Here is a 20,672-nt window from a genome sequence, read left to right as displayed (position 1 = left end):
AAAACGATAATAAATCGTAAGAATTTTGTCCACAAAGGACCGATTAAAATTTTTAATTATTGTCATATACCACAATTAATCTGAAAAGTTAATTATTAAAAAACTGACGGCTAAACATCTGTATTATTAATTTAATAAATTTCTCGTTAACGGAGAATACAAAAATATTAGCCGAAAGGTTCACTTATAATAAAGTTTTTTGTTGCATTCTATTGTTCTATAATTAAATATTTAAATATTTGTTTTCTTTAAATTTCTGGCACTCATTATTTACAAGATTTATACAAATGTAATGTAAATTTAGTTAATTTCAAAACATTTTATCGATAAAAAAATTAAGGAACATAACATCCCTGTTGTTGTCGGAAGAGCCTTCCGATTAATGTTTTCATTCTTTTCTTTTCATGTTTTCATATATAAACAAACAGATAACTGAGTCAACTAGAACAAAAATAACTAAACAATTTTAGAAATAAGCATTTGGTATATATTCTGATAATATGAGTGTAGTTTTAATCAATTGAATGGCTGTTCTACCATTCTTGAAAGTAACGGAAGAACCATTAAAAGCTTTACGCGAAGGTAATATATCTAATATTAAAACAATGTTATAATAAAACTACAATACCGAATGGCATCGGAAACTTAGCAGTGCAGTTTTATATACATACACCCATGCTATTATTTATATTATATACCTACAGGATGCTGTAGTACGAAGAGCAACTATAGAAAATATCTATACATCACTAAAAGAAAATATACAATATTTTAGTCTTAACTCAATTTTTCAGTGAGGAGCATTATCGCCGGTAGCCAGAGCTTGTCTATAGTTACATAAATTTCCATATATACGCTCCCTAATTTCAATGTATATGCTGCGAGACAGTTGATGAGCGATCAGCAGCTGTAGCGGGCAATTGAGAGCATTTTACATTTGTTTGCAAATTAACCGTGTGGCATTAATATTGAAAATAATAGCAAATGAAGTTTACAAAGTGAATATATAAACCAAAGAGAATATTTCTTAATAACAGCACCTTGAAAGTACCATATTGCCAATATAAATATTTCAAGTATTTGAATTTTAAAGTGGTGGCGAAGTCAAATTCCTTTTACTCAAATAGGCTTAGTGTATTTAAATCTACAGAGAAAAACAGTCGCACACACAAGTGGCAAAGACCTTGGTCTACAAGAACGTTTAAAGTGAAATTCATATAGAAAAATGTCGCACCTAGGAATTTTCTTTTTGTTGCTAGCCTTTGTGCTAGTTGTTAACTCTATACCTGCGTATGCAGGGGTCGCACACGCTCATAAACACGAAAAACATAACAGTAAAGAACGGCTTAAGGATGGAATATATGCTGGACGTGATGCACATCATCATGAAGACGGTGACCATAATGTGGAATTTGATCATGAAGCAATAATAGGTGAGTGGAAATTGTATTTTTATAGGAAGTTCAAATTTTTAAAATGATCAGATTGCCAAAAAATAATTTTTCCATATATTACTTTATTTACTTTAATTATTATTAGCTACTAAACCAATTTATTAAAAACATTAAATAATTATTAACATTCATTAAACATTCCGCTATTAAAGCAGACATAAAAGCATTTAAATTGGTCTACAAAATTTTTTTGATTCTTCTAATAATACAATTTTTTAGATATATGATGTTTAAATATAAAAGATAAATGCGCAAAAACTGCCAATATGACAAAAAATACCTTGCTGGATTTATGAGCAGATTCTTTAAGAATAAATTAGCTTCCTATAACTCACAACGATTGTGTTGTTGTTGGTGTTGGCATTACCAACGTTTTGAAGGGACGTGTCAATTGTTTATACACGTGTGTTTCTTTTATTTCCAACTTATTTATGCATACACATGTTATTAAGAGAAAGAATGGAGGCAAAAAACTTCCGCATAAACATTTAATTTAGAATTGTAATTTTACTAAAAATTATGTATACCGGTTTTTCTACCTTCCTCTTTTAGGCAGCCTCAAAGAAGCAAAGGAATTCGACAAACTTACACCTGAGGAATCTAAAAAGCGATTGCTTGTACTTATAAAGTTAATGGATTTAAATAAGGATGGCTTTGTTGAGCGTCATGAGCTAAAAGCTTGGATTTTAAGGTCTTTTAAGTGAGTTTTATGTTGTTGATTAATGCTTTCATTATCTTCATTCTAAAAAAGCACTATATATTACTTTAAATTTTAAAACATCACGACAATCACGTGCTAGTTGCCTCCGCTTGCCGGTAAAAATTCAAATTAACTTACATAATTTGTATGGTATATAGGTTTATCAACCTCACTGCCATGTCGTTGGTCTATTCTTATTATAATAGGGGTACAAACAGATACACATACATTTTATTATCCAGTATTACAAATGATTATACATGTACATAGTTACACATGTAGATCAGCGAGCTTAATACTATTAACATGTGTAAATTTTTTTGCTAAAAGCTTTCTAACCTGCTTTTGGCAATATTTCTTTATTCATTACCTTTGGGGTTAAGTGTAATCAGACAATTTGAATTTTTTTTGCCAGTAAACAATTTATTAATCAATATCTTTGGGGTTAGGTGTAGTCAGACAAATTTAATTTTTTTTTTTTGCCAGTAAATAATTTATTTTATTAAGGTATTTATCTAAAGTTTCGACTTGACAAAATTAAAAAAATAATAATTTTAAAGTAATCGCTGTCTGTGTTGTTTCAGTTTCAACCAAAGCTCCTTGCGGTGACCATAATTAATTCTTGGAGATTCAACTAAAATCAATCAGACAAAACAAATTGTTTCATTAACAGAGCATCATTTTAGGCCTATTTGAAGCTTTTTGTTAAATTAACAAACTGGCGCCCTTGGAAAAATGGTTTCCAAATATTCGGGGAAAAAACCAAAAGTTATTTTTTTCTTTCGACCAGGCATTAGTTTTTCATGTTTTCAAAAAGTTATAATAATTTCATTGAAATTACCTAGCGATTTTTAAGTTACAGTGGTCACTATTAAAAAAAAAGCATTTTGAAGTTTTACACAAACCTGATTTACTTCAAATTTTCAAAAAATATTTCTGTGATATATATGTATGTATGTAATACTTTAAATTCTTTGGCTAGTCAGAATAGCCCTAACCAAATACATATACGCTTAATTGCTTTAATAATAAAGTATTTACAAATTAACAAAACCTATTAATATATCTAAAAACAAATTTAATAACTTAAATATGTTATGTAATAATTAATATCAATTTCAAAAACAAAAACAGAAAACTTGGTGAAGAGGAAGCAGCAGATCGTTTGGAAGAAATCGATGCGGATGGTGATGGAAAAGTCACATGGAAGGAATATCTTAAGGATACTTTCGAAATGGAAAATGAAGACGAAAAAAAGGAATTAATTGATTTCGATAGCTACGATGAAGAGAAAGAAATGATTAAATCAGATAAGGAGCTATTCAATGCAGCAGATTTGAATAAAGATGGCGCATTGGATTCAAAAGAATATGTGCTTTTTTATTCACCAGAAGAACATCCAGAAATGTTACCAATCGTATTGGAACACACGCTACGCGAGAAAGATACCAACCATAATGGTGAAATAGATTATGCGGAATATATTGGCAGTGCAGGTCAAGATCGTAGCCGCGAATGGTTAGTTGAAGAAAAGGATCGTTTCGATCACTTGGATGAGAATGAGGATGGTCTACTAACCGGTAATGAAGTACTCAACTGGGTGGTGCCGAATAGCGAGGCTATAGCTACAGATGAGGTCGATCATTTATTTGTATCGACAGATGAAGATCATGATGATCGCTTAAGCTATTTGGAAATACTAAACAATTACGACACATTCGTTGGCAGTGAAGCTACGGATTATGGCGATCATTTACAGAATATAAATCATTTCCTTGACGAGCTATAAGCGGACAAATTAAACAGCGGGTTTAATAAAATTTCCGTTTAATGCCATATTTTTTGCGACACCAAACGCTTGCCCAAACGTACAATAGCAAATTGTGTTTTAGATTTTCGTTTAGAAAAGTATATACATAATTATTATTAATTATTTAGTGTAGTTTTATCATTTCTTAATATTCCTCCGCCTACTTGTATGTAAAATAGAATTTTCTAAGTATTTATTGTACAGTAATAAGAATCAATAAATTCACCACCACCACTATATTGTGTTTGTTTCTAAAAACCAGCAACCGGTTGCACTGAAGTGGTAATACGCTTCGCACAAACAAAAGAATCTACACAAGAACTTGATTTCGTCGATTACTTTGTATAGCAGCTATATACTATAGTGGTCCGATTTAAGCAATTTGTTCGGAGATTATACCGTTACCTTAGAAAATCATCTGTGTCCATTCTTATGATAATCGAGTCTAAGTAAACGGGGCGGACCCGTACTTTTAACCGGCCAAGGACAGTCAATTCAGATTATGCCTCGAAATTACTTCAGGAATATTTTCTGTCGATACAGTACACAATAATCTGTGCCAAATTTCGGAAAATATCTTGTAAAATAAAAAAGTTTTCCTACAAAAAGTTGATTTTGATCGCTAAGTTTACCCACCTGAATGCTTTCAACACAATTAAGATGCTTTCCCGCTTATTTAGACACACATAGTTTTTTTTATTAGACATAAATAGTTTTATAATGCGTGTTGTTGAATATTTTTCACATTTGAACAAATAACTTAACTAATTACAGTTATTTTCTAAAATTGCTGACTGCCGATGGCATTTTTATTTTTGCGCTAGCAGTGCAACAACTTATATGACTAGAATTCACCCAATTCCGCTTTCGATAATTTACATTTTTCAATATTAAAGCCTTGCATATTTGCAAAACGTTTTAAATAGTTTTAGGATAGGCGGAAATTTTGTTAACTCAAATGAACAAAATAAAAAGCAACACAGTAACAGAGTTATTCAATAAGAAAAAAATTGTTCGTTTAAAAAGTAAACTAATTACAAAGAAGGATCAGGGTAAAATGTATCATATATATTTATATATGTGTTTAAACACATGCTGTGTATACAATTTACAAAATAACTGAACATTAACCGCAATGCAAATGTATACTAATACAATCTTATAAGTTATCACAATATTGCACCAAATAGGCCTTTGTATTTTTAAATAATTTTACACTAAGTTTATTTATGTGTATGGAATAGGCATACAAACGTCAAATAAAGAAAAGTTATCGAAATGTTTTCCGATTAATTTACAAATAACAATACAAAAAAAAAGAAGAAACATTAACCTCCTTCACAAATAAAGAAGTTTCTTTACAAGAACAAAGTTTTGATTGGCCGGTTTGTATGTATATCTCAAAAACTGAGAGACTAATTCGCGTATATTCAGACGGACATGACTAAAACGGTTCAGCTCTTTACGCTGACGTGTACATACATACATATGTACATATGTACATATATATTGATTCCAAATACCTTTATATTATAACATAAAACAAAAAAAACGTCAATTTACAAGCAAAGAGGAAAATATTCCAAATTCGTTTATATTAAAACATAAAGCAAAAAAAAAAACGCGAATTTACAATAGCAAATAGGAAAATATTATAATAATAATACTGATTGAAATAAAAGTGATTTGGAACTAGATGTCATTGAAAGTGCAATTTATAACTGCTTTTATGTCAAAAATATATCAAATCTAAAAACACATATTAAAAATATAAAAATCACACCAAATATACAAAAATTATATCTTTTATAGATTAAATTTTACTATATACCTATATTTAATTTTAAATATTTTTTATGTTTTTGTCAAACTTGTATTGGTCATCATTCATTTCTTCATGCCTTAGTTTACGCCTATTCAATTTCCTGCGCTTGCATTCAAGTTTTTCTAAGTTTTATTTTTTTTTTAATAAATGCAAGTCTAATTATTGTTTTTGTTTACATCTAATAATTATTTGTAGTGACTAGCTTTTATGTAGTTATAAGCTTCAAATACTATATATGTATGTATGTTCATGCACAAGTTTGTATACAATTTGTTGACTTTACAGTACACAAACTTCAATGAAAAAGTTTATGCGACAATTTCCTGCTTATTTGTATGTGTGTGCCTTAGTAGCGAATTTACCATATAATCGAAGCAAATGCAGATAGACAGATTTGTTTATATACAAGTGCATATAGTCTATATCTTGCATAATATATGGCACGGCGGACTTCACGGTTTATTAAATTATGCACTAAGATTTATAATACATTTGTTCAGAACTCTTATTACTCACTTGTTTTAAACAATATTTCGCTTCAGAAATTAATTAAAATTAAAGTTTAACTCAAATTTTAATCATCGAAATAATTTTAACAATTTAGTAAAAATACTGATTGCGCCTCAAAATATGCATTGACATTCTATTTACGCTTCTCCGCGTTGAGCTTTTGTGCTTCAAAGTAGAAAAGCGATTTTAAACGCCAATTTGTCAATAACCATTTAGGTGAGGCCAGGCTGTACAAGTGGCTGAACGTTACAGGGCTCAATATGGTACTATTTAAAGAGCATAAGAATCTCTAATGTTTACGTTTTTTAGTTTTCTCATTAACAAGATTAATTATTATCAATTATTATCAATTAATATTGACGATTATTTTAATTATGAAAAGATGGTGTACCGAATTGCGTTGCGTGAATTTGACATTCTTGTCAATAAGCTTACTACCTTGTTCTCATGTATTTTATACCAAATTAATTACATCGCGGATTGCTCATATGCTGATAGGAGTGATTTGAAGCAGTTTTAAAAATTAGTTCAAATGTTCCAGCAAACAAGGACGCATATATAATTATAAACTATATTTACAAAATTCAATTTGTATAAATACACACACACACACACTCATATACCCATGTTAGTACCACCGTTCTTTTAGTATTACTCCAAATTCCACTTACACAGTGTCAGCTGTTACAATTTAAAAATCGCATAAAATGTCATAGTTGTCCACTTGGCGCAGTGGCGCCACATCGTTCACCACTTCGCTCAAATATTGCGTAATGAGTGGCGGCAATTTCAATTTTACCAAATCCTCTCTCGTCTTGACGTGCTTAATAATTTCGGCTCGACAACGATCTTGCAGATTTACAAAATCCCGCCGCGTACATTTCAGAGTCATTTCAGTTTTCGCCGCAGTCGAACAGACAATCGGATATAGCGGTTCCTTTATCTGTATAGATTAATGCATATGTAAAGATTTTCAAATTAATATATTCAATAATTTTTGCTTACCTTATCTAAACCCCTAAAAGCTACACCCAAACATTTGCCATCTTTGTAATAGCTGAGCGTACCCTCGATGCCATCGAAGAGCACGCCTATAACTGTGGGGTGATTTTCTTTGAAACGTTTAGTGTACAGCAGCGCTACACCTTTGTGCCAAAGCACACCCTTGTGCGATAGACCCCAGCCATGCTCGTTCTCACCGAGCATATTCCGAAAGGAGTTGGCGTGAAGTCCTGCAATGTTAGAATTATGTGAATAGTAAAATTGTCATTGGGACAACCGTAAAACTAAAAAAAATTTGAAGGGAAAAGCGAGCTCAAAGCTCTTTAAGGTCTCGCTGAGAGTGCGAAGACAGCGGAGAGTCGATTCGGCACCGTTCGCATCCACTCGGTCCGACGTATGGAACGACTTGGCGTATTTTACGGCGAGATCTTAAATTGAAAGCGTACAAAATACAGCTTGAGCAACAACAGGAACCGTTCGATCTTCCCAAGCGACATCGCTTTGCTCTATGGGCTTTTGAAAAGTTGCAAGAAGACCCGACGTTTTCGAGCCAAATTTTGTTTAGCTATGAGACTCATTGCTGGCTCAAAGAGATTCATGAGTTGCCATTTCAGCCAGAAAAAATAACAGATTGAAGTGGTTTGTGGGCCAATGCAATAATCGGTCCATTTTTCTTCAAAAATGATGCCGGTTGAAATGCTCGAACGAGTCAATGAACTTAGACTCAACGGATGGACCATCTGAGACGTATCCACCGCCAACATTGGAAAAAGATAGTGTTCAAAAAATAAATGTCAAAGAAAGAAGTAGGGAACCTAGAAATGGATCACTCTTAACTTGTATATAATTGGAGCCAACAACTGTGACATATAATAAGCGTTTGTTACTGCTTATCGCCTCGCTCCCAAGGAGCTTAATATGTAAATATCCATTCGGCTGATATGAGCTCAAGACTACCGAACATATACTAGCCGATGTCGGAATTTTTAAAAAACATTGGTTTCTGATGAGATTTAAACTAATGATTTGCGAGTACTGTTTTGAATAGTAAAATGCTTACGTGCTTGCTTTGTGCCGATACCAAACATAATACTGGTGCCGAAGACACGCTGCGACACATGCAATTCCCAATAGAAGCGGCCATTATTCAGCGGGCGTTTGCCTTGTACACCCGCCGTTCCTTTACTCCAATTTGGATGAAAATGCACTGTGCGATTATTGGGACCACTCAGCACTATTTCTTTCGAACGATGCCGTTTACTCCACGTCCAATTGTCCTCGCAGCCATGCTCCAGCGGCATGACTTTTTTACGTCTCACCAATTGAGAGGAAGTTCCACTTCCGCCACCACCACTTCCATTAACCGCATTTGTATTGGCCGCCGACGAATTCAGCGCCGGCATCGATGCGCCATTTAACGGTTCGTTAAGTCTTGCATCCGATTTGGCTGATGAGTTTAACGAATTATTGTCGTCATCCGAGGACATTTTACTGCCTTTACTTTTACGTTACAACTTATGTATGTATGTACGTCCAGATACTTGTAATTAAATTGTTGAGCTACAGTATAATCGATTTCAGTGCCACGTTGCACTTTTCTAGTGTTCTACTGTTACTACTAAGGTCACTACTTGACAGTTTCTAGCATCTAGAAAACGAGAATTCTACAAGCGGCAGGTGTTTTTGTATTTCTGGCATTTGAGTAGTCTAGTCACTGTTGTCTGACGAAAAGAAGGTCACTTCCGGTTGTTGCGTATTCTTCACACCTGCAAAAGCACTTTGTCCTGTTCAATTGCACCTGTATAACGGTAAACGTTTTGTTACATACACATTTATCTAGTATCACTGCCAACACAACTTACACGTTTGACCCACTCGGCACAAGTGCTTTGTCTCGAGAACCCTTTTGTGTCGCTGCGTCTTCTTGGTTGTCGATATTTTCAATTCTCTCTGTTCGCCTGTTGCCGTTTAACTGCTAATAGTTATTGTTTAAGGTACCAATAAGATTGCCGTTCTTGTATCTAGTTGAAGTGAGAAAGGTTATAAAATATATTTACTAAAAATGATTACTAAAATATTTCGCTGGATATGAGTAAACAAAATAAAAAAAACCGACAAACACGATTTTGAGGAAATAAAAATATTTCAATCATTCGTACATACACCCATACATACAAACATGCTCATTGATGGAAAATAATTGGTGTGCTCAAATAATGAAAATTATTTGCTGGGTTTATCAGCACCTTATACCCGAGCACAACTTATTGCCGAGCAGAATTTCGCATGGGAACGCTATCTTCAGCCAAATCAAAGAAATCAAGGAAAAAGAATCATTCGATCTACGACCTTAAAAAGTTTTGAGGTAAAAATGGAACGATGTCGCCTTTGGCGTGGTCTACCTTTTTTGGGTTTCAAAATTTAGTAGTTTTGGGGTGAGTTGCTAGAGCCAAGAGAAAATCGGATGAAATGCCGCAACTTACTTTTCTTCTGAAGCTCGTGTAGAATGACGCCCAACGACCCTCAAAAGTATCCTTCAAAATAATATATGTATAGTATATAATACTCATAGCAAAAATACGCAAGAAAGATTTCCCATTGACTGCTAAAGTTCAACTGGGATTAGGAAGAAGTTTTTTTGTTGATCGGAACTGCGATCGGAGCCTGGATCTGTACATGCTTACGTAGATAGATAAATAAATAAATAAGTGAGGTAAGCACCGCGACCTAAGGTCTATTGTTTCCTCTCCTAAGTCACAACGACTCACTTAGCGCCAGCACATTGATGAATTCCAATATATTGCTTGGTGCTATTTGGAAACATGGATCCAAGGGCCTTTATCATGCGTCTGCAGACTGCTGTCAAGAACCGCCAATTTGCACAAGAAGATAGGACCATGTTACATAAGCGCTTCTTAAGCTTAGAATGGCCAGAAGTAGCCGGAGTTTTTCTTTTGGGAGGTTGATTTCGTGGTTAAAACCCTATTAGCAACTTAGCATAGCGCATGCCTTGGAGTTATTGCCAATACCTTTCCTGCCTACTCCTTCCGCCTTACGGAGCAGCTCCATTATGGTATGAGAACCAACCGCAATAAAAGATTCCGGCCCTAACATGTCGGTCGATGCTGTGAGCTCGTCAGCCAGTTCATTCCCGGCTATAGCTTTGTGACCGGGCACCCAGATAAGCTGCACTTGGTAAAGATCTGATAAACTATTCAGTCGTTCTGTATACTCCTGCACCAACAGCGATTTGACCTGGTAGGCAGAGATCGCTTTACGTGTCGTTAGACAGTTGTTGAGTATGGCTATACGTTCATTGCGATAGTTGCGTTGGAGACTTATATCTACTCATCATCTTTTAGCAAAGACCTTTGCTTGGGCTATGCTGGGAAAATTTCGCACAGGTATGGGGAGTTTGGTGGTTCTACGACTCCTGCAGCAATTCTCTCTGACGTTTTCGAGCCGTCGGTGTACCGTCGTTGATTGTATTATCCCTAAGCTCGACCAACTGCGTGGAATCATTCTATGCAGCCTTACTGTTAAGAGTCATTTTGGACTTTCTAGTGAAGTTTACTCTTTTGGTAATGCTGTCCCTTGGGAGAAGAGACTCTAGTAATTCACCACTTAAGGGCTTCATTCGCTGGGATGGGGTTACCTTTCCTCTGCCAAGCCCCTTTGGCTACCTGCCCGATTACTAGGTGAAGCGGTGTGAGTTCTAGATGTCTTATATATTTCAGCGACTGCCTCTTGAGAATTATTCCGAAAATAGCGCACTCTCTTTATACTCTGATATTCTTTAGAAATATCCAAAAGATAATAAGTCTAGAGAATTCCGGAGATGGGGGACGTGTTCCAACGTTATGGTGAAGAGAAACACTTCCAATTGAACTTCTTGGGGCAGCAAAAGTTAATAAACATTTTTGGGCTAAGACAAAAACAAATAGAAATCATTCCAGCATATTTCACTACTCGGATAAGTCACAGTTTGAATACAAATATTATTTAGATTCCCTTACATATAGGTATGTACGCATGTGCGCACTTACTCACCTGTAGTTTTTATGTTTTTCGTCACTTAAAGGTAGGTTGTTGTTATTGTGGATGTCTTCGCTGTCGCTAGTTCTAGTTCAACAGCCAAACTTGGGGACAATTCTTCGACAGATCCCGCCTCTTCAACACCATAATATGCAACACTTTCTATGGAGGTCGCTAGACCAGAGTCCGTGGTATCGATATCAGAGAGCGAACCATTAACATTGTACACCGAAGCGAAGGGTGATTGGTAGCCGCTGGATGAATTTGATGTGGACGTATCCCACAATGGACTGCTACTACTAGAACTACTACTGCTACTATTATTGCCGGCGTTTCTTGCTCTCATGAACTCTTCATATTGCTGTCGCCTCAAATACTGCCTTTGAAGCTGATATTGTTTTTGCATTGGGTTTTGCTGCTGCTCTTGTTGTTGCTGTTGCTGTAGTTGTGTTTGATGTTGTAGTGACGTTGTGACAGTCAATCGATTTTTCAAATTTCGCTTCAATTCACGACTTACTTTACGCTGCTGCCGTCGTTGCGCCCATGTCTGCTCCAACGTTGTCGAAGTGCTGCCACCGCAGAGTGGCTGCCAGAAGCGTGGCCGATTCTGTGTCGACAGGTAGCCGCTAGATTGCTGTAGCTGTTGCTTGTGTGCCTTCTGTATTTCCAATTTTTGCAAATGAAAATGATGACAACAATAACCCTGCGGACTGTTAGCGCAAAAACGACAAGCCTCAGCTAGAATGCCTCCAGCACCATCTGGTTCACCACCACATGTGGATAGATTGTTTCGTTTGCGTGGCTGTCTGTTACTCTCTAAGCCTCCAGTATGGTATTGCTCTAGCAGGAGCTTGCGTGTCGCAGCTGAGGACGTCTCAGCGGCTTCCTTAAGTAGACGTGAATTCTTTGGATTGATCCATCGATCGTGTATATGCAGGACCAGACGTTGACAGTATAAACATAGCGATTGAAACAATAACAACAAAACGATAATCATATATGATTGAAGTTTGCGTGCGAACTAGAATGCGAACCCGACTTAGAAGCGATTGAGGTGACAATGTGGAGACAAAATTTTCTGAATGATGAAATTTTAGACTTGATTAGCACACAGTGTTGAAAACTGACTGCGCTCTGCTGTTGTTACTGCAGACACAGGGTTTTCTTGAATATTTCTATTGTCTGTGAAGTTGTTTGCTGGTGATGGTGGTAATACAGGCAGTGTAAACTTTTGGTGAGTCTGGGTATGTTTTCATTTTTTTTTTTGTGTCGAATATGTGGTGGTGACTTTTTCTTAACTTCTGGGGTTGATTTTTACGTTCGACTCAATTTTTTAGTGCTTACAACTTATTGGATTTTTTTTTTTATTTATGCACATAGTATGTATATGATTTTCATAAGAATTGAGTACTGGAAACGCGATATTGCACTTTTATTTTTGAACTACAACTAAATCAAGGACTTAGTGTAGAACTAAATATTACTTTTTCAATGAAATTATTTTCATTCGATTTTATTCTTGCACGAACACTTATCGACTCGGCGCTCACTCGCTCCTTAGCTCGTTAGTTCGTCTGTATTACTCCATTCTTGCCCGACTTCTGTCAGCCGTCTGCTCTGCTCAAGTGCGCGCAGGCCGCCCAGCAACCCCCTTTTCGCGTCGAATTTTCCAGTCTGTCATGCAATCTTCCATCCAACCCCGTTTGACGTTTCCATTAACATTCCTCGTAGTCACTTGTGTATTTTCCACCCCCAATTAGACTAGTTAATATCTCGCCAGATTACAAATGCACATATACACACACACACATATGTATGTACAAGATATAATGTTATATAGTTGTATGTGTGTTTCCCTCTATTTGCCTTTTTGTTAAACTTTATTGAATTCTTTGTTTTGTTACTGGTTTTCGCGTTCCCCCAACTTCCCGTCCGCTAGTTTCGTTCATTCATTGCACTTGAAACGAAAAAGTTGGCGTGTCATTTGTGCACGTGGAGGGACGCAAGTGTCTCGCGTGCTTTCATCCCTAAAGCAGTTACCTTTGCAGATGTGTCGAGGTCTAGTACGTATTTACATATGTACATACTTACATACATGCTCGTATATATACATATGTGTATACATAGATATGTAAATTTATTTCAAGCAAACGCACATGCGCCCGCATTTTTGGCATGTTTATCAGAAACAGATATCAGTTAGTTACACACAACTATGTACATATACATATATATATGTATATACATACATTCATTGATATAAAAGTGAGCCAAGTTAGGCGAAGTTCGTTTTTGTTAAAATGCGACATACTATAGTATGTATGTACATATGTTTGTATTAGACTGAAGTCCCACTTCGTTGAACTTTATTTGTCTCCTAAAAGAGTAACAACTAGAAGCTCTGTTAGAGTCATAAGTAGTTTTTATTGAAACAAATCTACATTTTATCACAGCACCGAAGCTATAATACCCTTCACGGGTACATTTATTTTAGCAAGAGGATACTTGGTTGACACATGACTCAATCCCCCCAGCAACCTAGCAACCATATATATAAAAACACCAACTTCGGTTGCAACGAATATAGAATGCCTTTCACAAATACAAAAGTTTCCATATAAGAACTTGATTTTTATCGGACGATTTATACGTATAAGGCAGCTACATATATGCTACAGTGTATCTTAAAAACTGATGGACTAGTTTGCGGTGTCCAAGACTGGAAAAGATATATGTATAAGGCCACTATCATACTATACATACGCGAGTCAAAGTGGTGTTCCTAGAAGGGTTAATGGATATACATACATGCATACAAAAGGAGTCGATCAACCGAAATTGTCCTACACGAAGTGATTAATGTAATTGAAAAGTCACTACATCACAAACAATGGCGGCCTTTCTTGGGGTACATAGAAGGGACTTTGAACAATATAGAAATAAGCACGATTATTTATTGTCTCAAACATAGCGGTATAGATGGTGTGCAGATGGAGACGATCGGTGGTTATGAGCAGAAGGGCTATAGCGTTAAATGGTTAAGCGACACAATCAAACCATGTAAGCAGTGGGACTCTTCAAGGAGGTATCCTTTCCCCGCTTTTATGGTTGGTGGACGGAATACTAATTCAACTGGATGGAGGAGGTGTGAAAGCAATAGTATAGGCTGACGACAAAATGTTGGTGGTGTCAGGGATGTTTTCTTTCACAATCAGGTTACACCTATGGGCCGTGGTGGGCTTTTCATTAGTAAAACAAAAATACCACAATTCAATCCCACGCTTAGTGGTACAACAATTCCTCTATCCCCACGGCAAAATATCTAGGGGTTTAAATTGATACTGATTTGGAAGATTAACATTAAAAAACGAATAAATAAGGGGTTACATAGGTTTCCTCGGTAAAAAACAGCTTTTTTTGAATTTTTTTTTCTCATATAAATAATGAAATATTTTATTAGAATTTTTATTGTTACTAACATACACTATTAATAAAGAAATTTTGAAATAAAAAAAGAAAATTTTAACTAGGCCATTACAACACCATTTTCGAGCGTCTCAGTTCTCAAGGCTTTATCTCCGAAACTATTACTCGGATCAACTTGAAAATTTATGACAATATTCTGGAGCTGTTATAAAATTTAATAAGACAATAAAAAATTAACATTCTTGAACCAATAAACCCATATAGCCACTTAACTTATGGAAAACTAGTTTGGTGACCAGCCGTAAACAAACAATACAATATCAGCAAATTAAATGGAATACAAGGAGCAGTACAGCGGTTACCGGAACTATCAAGTCCTGTCCGACTGATGCGGTCAATATACTACTGCATCAGCTACCAATGAACGTGTATGCTCTGAAAGTAGCCGCAAGTTCTGCTATTATAATTGAGGAATTAGGAGAATGGAGACGGATAGAGTCTGGGCATAGCGCCATCATAATTAAATAAAATATAAGTAAATCAGCCTACACACTTCCAGGGGAGGATTCCCTCTTTACGTGAAAAAAGTGGTATATATGTTTTCGGAACTTCTTTTTCTATTCGCTTATCAAACTCAGCCAGAATCTTTCAAGAGAAGGCCTGTGAAATTATATTTAATAACTGCGAGAGGATACAGAAAGCAACCATATACACGGACAGCCAGGCGGCTTTGCTTACCTTGTCGACACTACAGATTAATTCCAAAGTGGTCAACAACTGAAGGTAAGCCTTCACTGCCAGGTCAACTCCGGCGGACGAGTTAACAAAGCTAAGAACCTCTTTAGACGACAGGGAGCTTTATAAGCATTTTGTACAAATCGATAACAAAGCAAATATGGCTGAAATATGACAGGAATAGAAGGTCCTATCTAGGTCCAGATAGCATATACAAACTTATAGCTACTATAACGGGCACTGGTCTTTTGGGAGAATGGGCCCAAAATGTGCCTGCTTCATAACAATAGCTGCCGCAGCTGCAAGAAAGAAGAGAATACGGATACGGCTTTCCTTTGCCTCTGCGAGTGCTCAGCTTTATCACAAATCCGTCACAAAATACTTGAAACCCATCAGGCAACACCTTGCATGTTTGTCCACAAAAAGCACAACGGATATACTTAAGTAGTGTCATTGAGAGCACCAAATGGTTCGAGCGCATCGAAGAAACGGAATAGCAAAGCGATAAGGTCCTACGACAATGCATCAAATGGCGCAAATTGAGCCCTCGGTGGCGGCTACCTACCTGCCGGCGTATACTACTGTGGGCAAAAAATAGTAAGACTTTTTATACTCTTGCAACCAATTGCTACAGAGTATTATAGTTTTGTTCACCTAACGCTTGTACGTATCACCTAAAACTAAGCGAGACAGATATATCGTTATACATATATATGTAAGTATAAATGCTCAGGATGACGAGAAAAGTTGAAATCCGTCCGTCCGTCCGTGCAAGTAAAAAATGAGTTATCTTGATGAAACATGGTATGTGGGTTCCTTAGTACAAAAAAAATTACGAGCTCGTAGATAAGTGTAGTCGGACCACTGCCACGCCCACAAATCGCCATTAACCGAAAACATATAAAGTGCCATAACTAAGCCCTAAATTAACGTAAAGAGCTGTAATTTGTTACAGAGGATCGTAGGAGCAAGAGGCTCTTTTGGGCAAAACTGTGCGTGCCCCCGCCCTCTAACAAGTTCAATACACATATCTCCTAAACCCCTTAAGTTACAACAACCAAATTGAGATCTTATAAGAACTTTTACCGACGGTGAGAAAAAGATGAAATCGGAGGCCAACCCCGCTCACTCCTTATCTAACTGTACTGTTAAAAGCTACTAAAAGTGCGATAAATCAATAACTAAATATGCCAGAGACATTAAATTTTACCACTGTGATGGTATGAGAGTCCTTTATGAGAGTCGCTATGAAAATTGGACGATGGGCGTGGCCCCGCCCACTTTTTGGGGAAAACCCATATCTCGGAACCCGACCAAACCGGTTTCGACAAAATTGAGTACGTGTAATTATTCTTACATTCTCCTTTCAAGTTATCAAAATGGACGAAATCGGACAACAACCACGCCAACTTTCCATATAGCACAATTTTAAATTCCACTTGATTCGTTCATTTTCCAGTGCACAAATCAACAAGCAATTAATATATCCCTGGATTCCTTATGACTAAAAATTTTTTAGTCATACAAAATTGTTCAAGCCCTTAGGTATCGAATATTTAGACTCCGGTGCCTATGCTTCTAATTGACTTTTGATCGAAAATGTCGGTCGAGGTGTGATATATATAACTGAAATTGAGATATAATCTGTCTTTTATAATGTTTTGTCTGTATGTCAAATTGGGTTGAATTGGACGAAGTATTGATTGGTACCTTAGCCCCCATATATTTAATATACAGATTTTCGAACTTCCGGGTGACTTTGTACCGCAATATGTGAGTTATCCCAATGAAAATAAGAGAGCATGTTTTATTCATTACAGTGTATCTTTGTGCCTAAAATAGATAGATTTGAGCGAAAACTTGGCCTAGCCCTATGTAACTAATATCCGAATTTTCGAACATACGGCAGACTTTACTCCATATGATTGGTTTTACAACTTAAAATATTTCCCTGGCTTTAGTTCTTGCAAGTTACAGGAGTATAAAATGTTCGGTAGCTCCCGAACTTAGCCCTTCCTTACTTGTCTTCATTTCGAAATGTTATCAATAATAATAAACAGTAACTCGATATTACAGTACTCTTATATTATATTTGTTGGATTCGCGTTCATCACAACGATTTTTAATTATCTGGAAAATCATCGTGTGAAGGGAAATAAAAAAAATTTTGGCAAAATTTTTGATAATTTTAAAATTTCAGGCGTCCAGTTATCAATTCTTTTTATTATGTTCATATACATGTCCCTGAAGAAACATACGATACAATTTTGTGCTGTTTTCATTTCTTTTTGCTGTAGCAACAGCTAATGTTTCAGAGGCTTTTATGAGCTTGGCAATTTTCACATTTCGTTGCTTATTAGTGGCAAATCAATGCTTTTAACGAAGCCCCTGTCTCCATGTTCCTCAGACATGACTTCGTTTATTGATCCAAAAATTTGTACATACTATGTATCTTTTAATTGAATTTTAAGACTTAGACTAAAAATATTTATTTGGAAAGGAACTGAAGTTGATCTCCGGGAGCTTCTCTCAAAAAACACGTTTTGCGGTGACCACTATATCTCCGAACTGGATCCGCTAAAATTGAAAAACCAAACAAATTTCGTTAAAGTAATGTTAAATCTACAAGGTGCCTTCCAAAGTAAACAGGACTTAAAAAAACAGAACAAATGGTTTTTTCGGCGAAATCAATTTATTTTATTCAAAACAGTCTCCTTCTGCTTCAATACAGCTTTTTGCACGGTCCAAAAGCATGTCGAACGAGTGTTTTAGCTCGTTGGCCGGTATGGCCGCCAGTATGCCGCCTTTTGAATGGCCTCTAATGCTTTCTTCTCATGAGCAAATGCATTTCTCAGAAAAGGAAGAAGTCGCACGGTGCCATATCAGGTGAATAGTACAAGGAGTGATTAATAATTAAAATGTGATTTTTGGTCAAATAATCGGTCACAAGCGTCGATCGATGAGATTGGATTCTGAGCAATTTTTGGTCGTCAGTCAATTTGTGCGGAACAAACCGTGCACACACCTTTCGTAAGCTCAAATGTTCGGTCAAAATGCGATAAATCGATTTTTTGGAGATTTGAATACGGCTAATTTTTGAGGAATTCACGCACAGTTTCGTTGGATTTTCCGGTGATCACAGATTTTGATTGACCTAGATGTTGATCGTCAGTTATGTTCTCACTACCACTTTGAAAACGATGAAACCACTCGTGCACTCTGCTATGTGATAGGCAATCATCGCCATAAACTTGTTTCATCAATTGAAACGTTTCGGTAAAAGTTTTACCAATTTTGAAACAAAATTTAATGTTGGTTCTTTGCTCGAAGCTCATTTTCGCACCGATAACACAAACATACTGACACTTAAAACGCAATAACTTCACTTCCAATCAATGAAATTTCATGAAATTCTCACTGGCCAATCGATAAAGATAGCAGATTCTAACGCACCAGTCGACATATAGATGGCGCCACCAGGGGGCGCTAGATTCAAAAAGTCCTGTTTACTTTGGAATGTTCCTTGTAGTAAAATTCTTTGACATATGCCATGGTTTCCAAAAAAAAAAACGATTTTTGACCAAATTGTACGCCTTAAATTGTTTATAAAAAAAAAAAACAAAAAATGTATCTGTGCAAATCTTCGTTTATTTACTATACTTAAAAAGCTGGTGCTAAAATTTGAGACTAATTGGTTTAGCCGTTTTCGAGTGACCAATATTACTCGAAAACGGCTAAACCAATTAGTCTCAAATTTTAGCACCAGCTTTTTGAGTATAGTAAATAAACTTTGAAAACACCATTTTGAGAAAAACGCTTTAAAGTTTGAACTTGTATTTCCAAGCGCTCTTTAACGCCTTTTCAAATTTGCGTTTAACTTCGAAAATATTCACCGGAACCATATGAAATTCTGTGTATATTAAGAAAAAAAATATTTAAAAAATAGATTTTTTGAAAATTTAGAAACGACAACATTAATGCAGATGGAATCAGTAATAGTAATTAAAAAAATACCCGTTATTTTTGTACACATCTTGTTTACAAACATACATTTATACAAAACAGTTCTTTAACCCAACGTGGGCTACACGGATATAAAAAGCTGGCGAGGGTCATACTTATAATCGGTCCTTAAGAACTAATCACACTGGGAGACAAATCCTAGTATGCAATGCCTACTTATATATGTGACCTGGTCTACGGAAAGGGGGTAGGTGTAAAAAAATCAATTTCCAAAAAAAACTGACGAAACGAGTTGTTTACTTTTAACAGCTGTTTCCCAGAAAACAAGTTTTCGCACGTTAGCTCTTTTTTCGTAGACCAGGTCACATATGATAATCAATTTTTCTTATTAACAATGGAGTGGTTAGCTAAATAAAGTCGTATTGCGGTGATTGATTTACATTGATTTACGTGTGGAAAAAAATAATATTTCAAGAATGCTTGTTTACCGTTAAAACACTTCTCGAACGCATTCGCATTCCCTTAGAAAACAGAAAATTATGTCAAAGCAGATGGATATATCGACCAGATAAATGTCAGTCTTAGTCGAAATGATTTCCACATGAAACTCTACAGTCGGTCAACTAATAATCTTCTGACAACGCGCTTGAAGCAAATTGTGCTCACCAGATGCATGTGGTGAGTTTAGTCAACGACCATGAAAGTATCGTTTTTACAGATGAAAAAATAATCATTATTGAAGCAGACCGAATATTCGCAAAAGCTGTCACTTTTCCAAAAAATGTTATTCCAAGGGTTCAACGTGGTCATCATCCAGCTGCTGTAATGCTTTCATGAAAAAGGTGTTAAAAGTTAGGCAAAGCTGTATCAGAAGGATGTTTAGAAGGCGTTATAAAGCAGTTAAGTAATACTCTCTTCTATGAAGAGCATTAAAATTTCCATCAAGACTCTGCGCTCTAGCACACAAAGCAAAAATTACCTAGCATTGGCTGCAGATGATTGACCATCTGAGGATGTAGTTTTGAATCCATTGGACTACTATTGGGTGGGCAGAGTTGGAAAAGATACAGAGCAGATACAAAAGGGGACTAGTTTCCATAGCCTGCGCTCATAGGATACCATAATGTAATATTACTAAAAGGTTACCAAAGATTAAGTAATCATATTGGGCTAGAAGTTTGGTTTTGACCGCGTTTAGACAAATGAAAAAAA

The 20,672-nt window shown here is 35.9% G+C and overlaps 3 protein-coding genes across 6 annotated transcripts; 1 reads left to right on the top strand and 2 right to left on the bottom strand.

Annotated features, from left to right (window-relative positions):
- Positions 1 to 413: 413 nt before the first annotated feature.
- LOC120768435 (reticulocalbin-2) lies at positions 414 to 4,203 on the top strand. Of its 4 annotated transcripts, none has more exons than XM_040095121.1 (4): positions 414 to 582; positions 1,151 to 1,433; positions 2,007 to 2,154; positions 3,289 to 4,203. In XM_040095121.1, the coding sequence occupies exons 2-4, from the start codon at positions 1,226 to 1,228 to the stop codon at positions 3,941 to 3,943; spliced, it is 1,011 nt and encodes a 336-aa protein (XP_039951055.1). In that variant the 5' UTR covers positions 414 to 582; positions 1,151 to 1,225; the 3' UTR covers positions 3,944 to 4,203. The 4 variants fall into 4 exon arrangements, with proteins under 4 accessions (XP_039951055.1, XP_039951053.1, XP_039951051.1 ...); XM_040095119.1 differs by having other exon boundaries at positions 1,128 to 1,433; XM_040095117.1 differs by having other exon boundaries at positions 795 to 1,433.
- A 1,611-nt stretch (positions 4,204 to 5,814) lies between these two features.
- On the bottom strand, positions 5,815 to 8,812 carry LOC120768437 (SPRY domain-containing SOCS box protein 3). Its single transcript, XM_040095123.1, has 3 exons — positions 8,362 to 8,812; positions 7,305 to 7,531; positions 5,815 to 7,242 (listed from the first exon to the last, which is right to left on the bottom strand). The coding sequence occupies exons 1-3, from the start codon at positions 8,786 to 8,788 to the stop codon at positions 6,991 to 6,993; spliced, it is 906 nt and encodes a 301-aa protein (XP_039951057.1). The 5' UTR covers positions 8,789 to 8,812; the 3' UTR covers positions 5,815 to 6,990.
- Positions 8,813 to 9,234: 422 nt separating this feature from the next.
- LOC120768436 (myb-like protein I) lies at positions 9,235 to 12,934 on the bottom strand. The gene is made up of 2 exons (XM_040095122.1): positions 11,352 to 12,934; positions 9,235 to 9,322 (listed from the first exon to the last, which is right to left on the bottom strand). Exon 1 carries the CDS (start codon positions 12,331 to 12,333, stop codon positions 11,377 to 11,379), a length of 957 nt encoding a protein of 318 aa, XP_039951056.1. The 5' UTR covers positions 12,334 to 12,934; the 3' UTR covers positions 9,235 to 9,322; positions 11,352 to 11,376.
- Between the last annotated feature and the right edge of the window lie 7,738 nt (positions 12,935 to 20,672).

This window comes from Bactrocera tryoni, chromosome 2 (genome assembly GCF_016617805.1).
Source record: "Bactrocera tryoni isolate S06 chromosome 2, CSIRO_BtryS06_freeze2, whole genome shotgun sequence".
Lineage (NCBI taxonomy): Eukaryota > Metazoa > Arthropoda > Insecta > Diptera > Tephritidae > Bactrocera > Bactrocera tryoni.
This window is presented reverse-complemented; position numbering and strand designations above follow the sequence as displayed.